The sequence below is a fragment of the Mandrillus leucophaeus genome, unplaced genomic scaffold (genome assembly GCF_000951045.1).
Source record: "Mandrillus leucophaeus isolate KB7577 unplaced genomic scaffold, Mleu.le_1.0 Scaffold576, whole genome shotgun sequence".
In the NCBI taxonomy this organism is placed as follows: Eukaryota; Metazoa; Chordata; class Mammalia; order Primates; family Cercopithecidae; genus Mandrillus; species Mandrillus leucophaeus.
In genome coordinates this window covers 366795-377319 of record NW_012106208.1, presented here as the reverse complement: position 1 = coordinate 377319, position 10525 = coordinate 366795, and the positions used below count along the sequence as shown (strand labels likewise).

General features: G+C 50.5%; 1 protein-coding gene across 1 annotated transcript in view; it reads left to right on the top strand.

Annotated features, from left to right (window-relative positions):
* TTLL3 (tubulin tyrosine ligase-like family member 3) overlaps positions 1-10282 on the top strand; it is a 27601-nt gene extending 17319 nt beyond the window's left edge. The window contains 6 exon segments of the mRNA XM_011998578.1: positions 248-491; positions 2213-2648; positions 7041-7182; positions 8617-8843; positions 9030-9252; positions 9255-10282. Coding sequence (XP_011853968.1) covers positions 248-491; positions 2213-2648; positions 7041-7182; positions 8617-8843; positions 9030-9252; positions 9255-9424 — 1442 coding nt within the window. The 3' untranslated portion in view covers positions 9425-10282.
* Positions 10283-10525: the final 243 nt, after the last annotated feature.

Sequence of the window (10525 nt, the reverse complement as noted above, 5' to 3'; positions counted from 1 at the left end):
CCCAGCACTTTAAATTTGTAGCCATGTATATATTCCTGTTTAATCAAACAAAACTGGTTAATTAGGAAAAATTTAAAATCCTTAGCAAATTCCTGGCTTTCTCAAAGGGAACTGAGTTCTGGTTGAGGGAGACCGCCTTACCCACGCAGCCCTATCAGCTCCGAGGGGATGAGAGCTCATGACAAGCTGGCCCTTCTCCCAGCCCACACCTGACCTTTCAATCCCTGACTGCCCTCTTCCCCCGTAGGCATCATATGCATGGACCACCTGGAGGAGATGCTGAAGCTAGTGAATGGCAACCCCATGGTGATGAAGGACGGCAAATGGGTGGTGCAGAAGTATATTGAGCGGCCCCTGCTCATCTTTGGCACCAAGTTTGACCTGAGACAGTGGTTCCTGGTAACTGACTGGAACCCACTTACTGTGTGGTTCTACCGCGACAGCTATATCCGCTTTTCCACACAGCCCTTCTCCCTGAAGAACCTGGACAAGTGAGCCCCTCTGTTCGCCTCCCACAAGCTCCCTGCCTAGTTGGGGAACTGGCAAGCAAACAGGCAAATACAGTGCAGGGGACTCGCGCAGCAGCGCTAGGCTCCATACACAGACTGCAGGCAGGCGGGCTCTCATCCAGCCAGCTGTCCTTGCATCCAACAGATTTTTTATTTTTATTTTTTTTGACAGGGGGTGGTCTCACTCTGTTGCCTAGGCTGGAGTGCAGTGGCATAGTCACGGCTCACTGTAGCCTTGACTTTCTGTGCTCAAGCAATCCTTCCTCCTCAGCCTCCCAAGTATCTGAGACCACAGGCATGTACCACAGCTGATTTTTGAATTCTTTTATGTAGACATGGGGTCTCACTATGTTGCCCAGGCTGGTCTCAAACTCCTGGGCTCAAGCAATCGTCCCACCTTGGCTTCCTAAAGTGCTGGGATTACATTGTGCCTGGCCCCTCCAACAGATTTGATCAAGTGTGTACCTTATGCCATGCACTGTTCTGGGCACTTGGGGTATAGCAGTGAACAAAACAAGATCCTGGCTGTCAAGGGCTTACATTCTAGCAGGGAGAAACAGACAAGCGATGAACACAAGTGAAATTATCTAACAGGTTCAAAGATTATTTGGGCCAGGTGCAGTGGCTCACGCCTGTAATCCCAGCACTTTGGGAGGCTGAGGCAGGCAGATCACCTGAGGTCAGGAGTTCGAGACCAGCCTGACCAATATGGTGAAACCCCGTCTCTACTAAAAATATAAAAATTAGCTGGGTGTGTTGGCGGGCACCTGTAGTCCCAGCTACTCGGGAGGCTGAGACAGGAGAATTGCTTGAACCTGGGAGGTGGAGGTTGCAGTGAACTGAGATCGTGCGACTGCACTCCAACCTGGGCAACAGAGCAAGACTCTGTCTCAAAAAAAAAAAAAAAGATTATATTTGTCGTTGGGGGAAAAAGGGAAGCAAATGTAGAGCAGGGGAAAGGAGGTCAGAAGTTTTGAAAACCAAGATGTCGTGTTAAGTTCTGGGGTGAGAGAAAGCCTTGTTGAAGCCTGAATTCAAATTCTGTCTCTGCAGCTTCCAAGTTGTTTGACTCTGGTCATGTGAAACCTATTTAAGCCTTGGTTTCCACATCTGAAGAATGGAGGCAGTAGTATGAAATTCATGGCTATCAATTATTGAGTGCTTCATATGTGATAGTGCTAAGCACTTTGTATCCATTATCTTATTCTTCATAAGAACCCAGTGAATACTTCCTATTCACCAGGTCTGAAGAGAAAAATAAAAAACAGTGAAGTGGGTACTGTTACTACCCTCATTTTGCAGATGTGAAGAGCACGCAGGTTAGATGACTTGCCTAAGGTCTCACAACTAGTGTGGAGATGGCACTTGACCACGTCCTGGTGATGACGGGGCCATACCCTTACCCACCCTCTTATCTTCCAAACACTGAGATGGTTAACTGAGACTATGCACAAAGCACTTAGTACTGTGGCCCCCATAATTAGCGCCCTCAGAGCAGCCCTGAGAGATAACAGTAGTTCTGGCCCTAAAGGAATGTGGTGGGGCCCAGGCCTCTGTCCTTTTTGTCCTTCCCAGTAGGGCCCCATCTCCAGTTGAATAGTGCAGGGTGGCCCAGGGCTGGTTCCAGGACTTGCCTGTCCTCCCTGAACTTGGATGGGAGAGACACAAGGGCCTGGACTTCAGTTTTCTGCTCTCTGCCCCAGCTCAGTGCACCTGTGTAACAACTCCATCCAGAAGCACCTGGAGAACTCATGCCATCGGCATCCACTGCTTCCCCCAGACAACATGTGGTCCAGCCAGAGGTTCCAGGCCCACCTGCAGGAGATGGGGGCCCCAAATGCTTGGTCCACCATCATCGTGCCTGGCATGAAGGATGCTGTAATCCATGCACTTCAGACCTCCCAGGACACTGTGCAGTGTCGGAAGGCCAGCTTTGAGCTCTATGGTGCTGACTTTGTGTTCGGGGAGGACTTCCAGCCCTGGCTGATTGAGATCAACGCCAGCCCCACCATGGCGCCCTCCACGGCAGTCACAGCCCGGCTCTGTGCTGGCGTGCAAGCTGACACCCTGCGCGTGGTCATTGACCGGCGGCTGGACCGCAACTGTGACACAGGAGCCTTTGAGCTCATCTATAAGCAGGTGAGGAGGTTGGGCCCAGGCAGGACCCCAGAGAGTCTGCACCCTCTTCCAGGCAGCCCCATAGTGGAGCATAGGACTCTGCAGTCAGACCCAGTTTAAGACCCAGATTCAAGTCCTGGTCCTGCTAAGGTGACCTCACCTCCTTGAGCCTCAGTCTCCTGATCTTTGAAATGGGGATATTATTACCAACTTTCTCATGGGAATGGGAGAATAAAATGAATTAGTGTATGGGGATAATATTTCTAGAGAGGCATATAGCATAGTCATAAGAGCAGAGATTCTGGAATCTCCTTGGTTTCTTCTTTTTTTTTGAGATGGAGTCTCGCTCTGTCTCCCAGGCTGGAGTGCAGTGGCCCGAGTTTGGCTCACTGCAAGCTCCGCCTCCTGGGTTCACGCCATTCTCCTGCCTCAGCCTCCCGAGTAGCTGGGACTACAGGCGCCCGCCACCGTGCCTGGCTAGTTTTTTTTTTTTGTATTTTTTAGTAGAGACGGGGTTTCACCGGGTTAGCCAGGATGGTCTCGAACTCCTGACCTTGTGATCCGCCAGTCTCGGCCTCCCAAAGTGCTGGGATTACAGGCTTGAGCCACCACGCCCGGCCGTCTCCTTGGTTTCAAATTCCTGTTCAGTGACAACAAGCTGTGTGACTTTGGACAAGTTCCTAACCCCTAGGTCTCCTCATCTGTAAGAATAAAAATAGTACCTAACTCACAAAGTTAGGTACTATGAGTTGTGAGAATTAAATGAGTTGATAAGTAAAGTACTTCATTTTCATTTATTTATTTTTGAGACCGAGTCTCGTTCTTTTGCCCAGGCTGGAGTGCAATGGCATGATCTTGGCTCACTGCAACCTCCACCTTCTGGGTTCAAGCGATTCTCCTGTCTCAGCCTCCCAAGTAGCTGGGATTACAGGTGCCCACCACAACGCCTGTCTAATTTTTGTATTTTTAGTAGATGCAGGGTTTCTCCATGTTGGCCAGGCTGGTCTCGAACTCCTGACCTCAGGTGATCCGCCCACCTCAGCCTCCCAAAGTGCTGGGATTACAGGCAGGAGCCACCGTGCCCAGCCAGTAAAGTACTTTAGAATAGTGCCTGGCACATAGTAAATGCTACTAAGTTTTAGCTAATGTTGTTATTACCTAATAAGGTTAGGAGTTTCATCATGTATAACCTGTAAAGTGCCTGAATGTATAGTAATAGGCAATTACTGGTAGCTACTATTATTATTAGTATTATAATTATTTCACTCATCTCGCTTCAAAGAGAGATTGGAGTCTACTTGTAAAATAGAACAGCATTTTAAAAAATCAGTCAGAAAATTGATTGCAAAGCTTTCTGAGCTCTGGATAGAATTTCTTGTGGCAGTTTAAGTGGCTTCTGATTAGCATTCGGCTTCTGTCAAGGTTTGGTTACAGGAAGAGAGCATACCGATCACATGACCTAAGTGACCTCGTCTTTATTACAGTTATTGATCATTTCTTTTTTTTTTCAAGATAAGAGTCTTGCTCTGTTGCCCAGGCTGGAGTGCGGTGGCGCGATCTCGGCTCACTGCAAGCTCCGCCTCCCGGGTTCATGCCATTTTCCTGCCTCAGCCTCCCAAGTAGCTGGGACTACAGGTGCCCGCCAGCACGCCCGGCTAATTTTTTGTATTTTTAGTAGAGACAGGGTTTCACTGTGTTAGCCAGGATGGTTTTGATCTCCTGACCTCATGATCCGCCCACCTTGGCCTCCCAAAGTGCTGGGATTACAGGCGTGTGCCACCACGCCCGGCCCCGATCAGTTCTTAAATTAATATATTGGCGTTTTGGTTTCAAAAAATGTAAATGGGGAAATACATGGGCAGGAAAATATGAGCAAGCTGAGGGAAAAGGTGCCATTGTAGTGCAGTGCTCCCAATGCCAGTGCCCAGGCCAGAAGCATGTGAAAGCTTCTAAAGGTATGGATGTCAGGAGGCTCCACCCCCAGAGATTGACCCAAGATGTCTAGCTTGGGGAGGTGACTACGCATCTGCATTTTTCAAATGTCCCCCAAACATCTTTTTTTTTTTTTTTTTTTTTTTTTACAGAGGAGTCTCGCTCTATCACGCAGGTTGGAGTGCAGTGGCACCATCTTGGCTCACTGCATCCTCCGCCTCCCGGGTTCAAGCGATTCTCCTGCCTCCACCCCACTGAGTAGCTGGGACTACAGGCGCCCGCCACCATGCCTGGCTAACTTTTTGTATTTTAGTAGAGACAAGGTTTCACCGTGTTAGCCATAATGGTCTCGATCTCCTGACTTCGTGATTCACCCGTCTCGGCCTCCCAAAGTGCTAGGATTACAGGCGTGAGCCACCGCGCCAAGCCCTCTAAATGTCTTTTATTGCTGATTTGTTCTTGTTTTTGTTTTTAGGCCAGCACATAGTGAAGGCTCACACCTTGCACTGGTTTTTTGTCTCTTTTCATCTAGGCCAGCCCCAGTGCCTTTTGACACCACAGTTTTGATCTTTTGAGGGGCCAGGCCGGTTGTTTTGTAGAACTGTCCCACATTCTGGATTTATCCGATTGTTTCCTTATGGTGTTATTTACCTTGGTCTTTTGTTAGCTGATTGTCTCAGGAACTAGAAGTTAGGTCAGACAGCTTGATGAGGTTCAGGTTAAACATTTTTGCCAAGAGCACTTCAGAGGTGATGTTGGGTACCTCATGTGGCATCACAAGGCACATCCTTTGACAGTGTCTCACAGTTAGTGCTGCTGAGTTTGACTGTGGGTTACAGCGGTGGTTACGAGATCTCTCCATTATAAGCTACATCTCCCCTTTGCAATTAATTTTTTTGTAAGGTGTTGTGTTGGCTCTGTCCAGATGACTGTCATTTTCCTGTCATCCATTCATCTAATTGTTTTGATACCAGTTTTGATTATTGCCTATTTTATTAGAGTTGCAAAATGGCAAATGTCTAATTCTGTTGTTCCTTCTGCATTTATTAGCTGAGATTCTTCTTTAAAGATGAGCTTTCCCTCATCATTTGGGGCCACTCGGGAGTGCTGATAGCTATATTTTTATTTGATTAAAAAGAATTTTTTTTTAATTTTTCTTTTTTTTTGAGACAGAGTCTTGCTCTGCCACCCAGGCTGGAGTGCAGTGGTGCTATCTCGGCTCGCTGCAACCTCCGCCTCCTGGAATCAAGTGATTCTCCTTCTTAGATCCCAAGTAGCTGGGATTACAGGTGCCCACCATGGCTGGCTAATTTTTGTGTTTTTAGTAGAGACGGGGTTTTGCCATGTTGGCCAGGCTGGTCTCCAACTCCTGACCTCAGATATTCGCCTGCCTCAGCCTCCCAAAGTGCTAGGATTACAGGCATGAGCCACCATGCCCGGCAATAGCTGTATTTATTTATTTATTTATTTATTTTTTTGAGACGGAGTTTCTCTCTTATCACCCAGGCTGGAGTGCAATGGCGCGATCTCGGCTCAGTGCAACCTCCGCCTCCTGCATTCAAGCAATTCTCCTGCCTCAGCCTCCCGAGTAGCTGGGCTTACAGGTGCCTGCCACCATGACCTGCTAATTTTTTTGTATTTTTAGTAGAGACAGGGTTTTGCCATGTTAGCCAGGCTGGTCTCGAATTCTTGACCTCAAGTGATCTGCCAGCCTTAGCCTCCCAAAGTGCTGGGATTACAGGTGTGACCACTGTGCCCGGCGGATAGCTGTATTTTTAACAAGCTCCAAGTAATTCTGATGTTTAGATAGATTCTGATCAGGATCCTTCAGTGGCACAGAAGATACCTCCAATTGACTCCAGGTTGCTGGCGAGGCACAGGGAGCTCTCCTGGAGCCCAGCTGAGGGCAGGACACACAGCTTGGCCTGATAGGAACTGAGAGTTGTAAGGGAGTCCCTCTCCTTGGACCCTTCTCTCTGCCTTCCTCTGCATATTCGCTAATTCATTCTCTCCACAGACTGCCTTCTTTAAGGTTCTTAATTTCTGCTCCCCCATAACCTGGGTTCACACGAAGCTCTAGGCAGGCTCCAAGCCTCTTACCTGTCTGGGTGGCGTAACTCAAACTCCCTGTGCAGAGAATCTGATTGGCTGAGCTCAGGAAGCTGTCCACCTGCGGTAGCCTGTGCAGTGGAGCCACACACATTCCAGCAGGGGCTAGGGGCAGCTGAGGAGGGAAATGTGGCTGAGGGGTGCTGGTGGGACATGGCTGGGATTCCCTCATTCCTCTGGGCTAGCAATTCCTGGAGCTCTGTGACTCTAGGTACTGACTCAGAGGTGGGCTTTCCATTTCTCAGCTCAGAAATGTCTCTTTGACCAGGTGCCTCAGAAAGTAATTCCACCCATCTCTACCCTGGGTCCCGCTGGGCCAAGGATTCCACTACCACTGACTGAGTGGGCCTTGTCTCCTCTTCTTGCCCACAGCCTGCTGTGGAGGTGCCCCAGTATGTGGGCATCCGGCTCCTGGTAGAGGGCTCCAGCATCAAGAAGCCCATGGCGATGTGTCATCGGCAGATGGGGGTCCGCCCAGCAGTCCCTCTGCTGACCCAGCGAGGCTCTAGGGAAGGCAAGGACTCGGGGACCCCTATCCACAGGTCAGCTTCTAGGAAAGGTGCTGGGGCCAGGAGCCTGGGGCACAGTGAGAAGCCAGTCTCCACTGCCACCACTTCAGCCCTCGGAAAGGGGAAGAAAGGCAAGGCGAAAAGTGCCACAGCCCTGGTCTGCCCCAATCTCCCAGAGTGGGACGCCCCCAGCACCAGGATAGGCTGCATTTTCACTATGACCTTTTTTAGTGGGGACAGGCAACCCCACCACTTGAACAGATTGCCGTTGAGTCTGAAGAACCCCCAGGCCCTGGGTAAGACCATTCGCCCAAAACACCCAAGGGTCCCAAGGAGATTTATTCCTGCTCTCCAGGCCCCTCCTAACCACCTGGATCAGCCACCCCACCAAAGAGCCACCAGTAGCAAGTAAAAGCCACTACTCACAAAGTATTCTTTAAAAATACACAGCCAAATTAGCTGGGCATGGTGGCGCGAGCCTGTGGTCCCAGCTACTCGCGAGGCTAATGAGGATGGCTTGAGCCCGGGAGGTCAAGGCTGCAGTGAGTTATGATTGCACCTCTGCACTCCAGCCTGGGAGACAGAGCGAGATGCTGTCTTAAAAACAAACAAACAAAAAAAGCACTTTGGGAGGCCGAGGCGGGCAGATCACTTGAGGTTAGGAGTTTGAGACCAGCCTCGCCAACATGGTGAAACCCCATCTCTACTCTACTAAAAAATACAAAAATTAGCCGGGTGTGGTGACGGGTGCCTATAATCCCAGCTACTTGGGAGGCTGAGGCATGAAAATCGCTTGAACCCGGGAAGCGGAGGTTGTAGTGAGTTGAGATTGCACCATTGTACTCCAGCCTGGGCAACAAGAGCAAAACTCTGTCAAAAAAAAAAACAAAAAAAACCCGGCCAAATAAGTATTGTCTCCTCCAAAGCAGTCACTCTGCGAGGCAGAGTGATTTATTTCAAAGATGACCTTATTTCAAAGATGCCAGAACTTAAGCTCAGGTTGTTCTCTCCAGCGCCTACGCTTTTCCCACTGCAGTATTCTGCCTTTGCCTTCAAGCAGTCACCTCTGGGGAAAATAACTAACATGTGTCCAGCACTTAACAGTGTGCCCCATGCCACTACCTGCCCAGCTCCTTTAGTGCCTACACCAGCCTAGCAAGGTAGGTGCTATTATCCCCATTTTCCAGCCAAGGTATCAGGAAGTTTAAAGAAGTTGCCCAAGGTTGCACAGCTCAGAAGGGGCACAGCTGGGATGCAGACCCAGGTCTGTTGGACTCTACCCTGTTTTCTTCTCACTGCCTCTGGAGGAGGAACCCGGAGGGCTCCATCTGCCTTTATCCCGCCCCCTCCACATCCCCCTATCCTCCACACACACCTTTTAGGGCAGCTAGGCCACCTTGGGGCCCCCCAGGCCCTCACAGCTTCTCTTGCTCCCACAGCCCCTCACCACTTCCCCAGCCTCCACACCAAGGCCCAGCTGCCTTCTCCCCATGTACTCCGACACCAGGGCCAGGTCCTCAGACGACAGCACAGCAAGCTGGTGGGCACTAAGGCCCTGTCGACCACAGGCAAGGCCTTGATGACTCTACCCACGGCCAAGGTCTTCATTTCCCTCCCACCTAACCTTGATTTCAAGGTGGCACCCAGCATCCTGAAGCCAAGAAAGGTGGGCCTCGACCTGTGGCTCACACCCAGTGGACCGTGCTGAGCATGGGGTCAGGGCTGGAGGGCACAGGCAGACGGCAGCTCCCAGGCTGGCTGGCACCCCAAGGGAAGAGCTTGTCTCCCTCAGAAGCCCCTTCCTCAACAGACTTCTGACCGTCTCCCTCTTCTCCCCTCCTTTCACACTGAGGCTCCTGCTCTCTTGTGCCTCCGAGGCCCCCAGCTGGAAGTGCCTTGTTGCCTCTGCCCTTTGAAGTCGGAACAATTCCTAGCACCCGTAGGAAGGTCAAGGCCAAAGGCAAGTTCAAGGCCAAATTGCGACAAACCCAGGGCTGAGGCGTGCCCCATGAAGAGGCTGAGCCCCCTGAAACCCCTGCCCCTTGTTGGTACATTCCAGAGGCACAGGGGCCTGGGGGTATGAAGCTAGGGAAGCCCCTGCTTCGATTCCCCACTGCCCTTGTCCTGGATCCAACACCAAATAAAAAGAAACAAGTGAAGTATTTGGGGCTTGGCTCCATTGCTGTTGGAGGGTCAAGAGTGGGTGGGGTGAGACCGTGTACCTCAGGGTCCACAGCAAGAGCCTGAGGCCATCAGCAGCTCCGCCATGCAGCGAGGCCCAGAATTCCCACCTAAGGACAGACATGGGGCTTCCTATTTAGGGACTCCCCCAGCATCTCCGATCCAGAGGTGGGGAGCGTGAGCCTTCACTTTACAGATGAAGAAACTGAGTCTGAAAGAGGAGGCATGGCTTGCCCAAGATCACGTGGCAGTGAGTAGACTCAGGGACGTATTGCCAGAACTGCCGACCACGGAGAGCCCCCCAACACCAGAGAACAAGCCGGGCTGGCAGAATGACACCTAATGGGCATAGGAATGTTAATGTCATGAGACGGGGAAAGAGTTGACCTTGCCTAAACCTCAGCCCTTCTGCAGAGGGAGTGGGTCTATCCCTTCTTCAGCAAGGGGCCAAGGTCACCTAAAAATGAAATATCCAATAAGCCACACCTACCTGAAGAAAAGTGTGGCACTGCTTAGTTGTAGTGGGTTGAACTGTGGTCCCTGAAAAGAGATGTCTACCTGGACCCCGTGAATGTGACCTTATGTAGGAAAAGAGTCTTTGTAGCTGGGTATGGTCACTCATGCCTGTTATCCCAGCACTTTGAGAGGGCAAGGCAGGAGATCACTTGAGCCCACAAGTTCAAGACCAGTCTGGGCAACATGGTGAAACCATTTCTACAGAAAACTAGCCGGGTGTGGTGGCACGCACCTGTAGTCCTAGCTACTCGGGAAGCTTAGGTGGGAGGATTACCTGAGCCCGGGAAGATCAAAACTGTGGTGAGCTGTGATCATGCCACTGTACTCTGAGCCTGGGAACATAGTGAAATCCTCTATCAAAAAAAAAAGTCTTTGCAGATGTAAATAAGTTTAAGATCTTAAATGAGATAATCCCAATGACCAGTGTGGTGCCTACATTCAATGACAAGTGTCTTCATAAGAAAGGATAAAGGCCAGTGGCTCACTCCTGTAATTCTAGCATTTCAGGAGGGCTGACGTAGGTGGATCACCCAAGGTCAGGAGTTTGAGACCAGCCTGGCCAACATGGCGAAACCCTGTCTCTACTAAAAATACAAAAATTAGCCGGGCATGGCGACATGTGCCTGTAATCCCAGCTACTCGGGAGGTTGA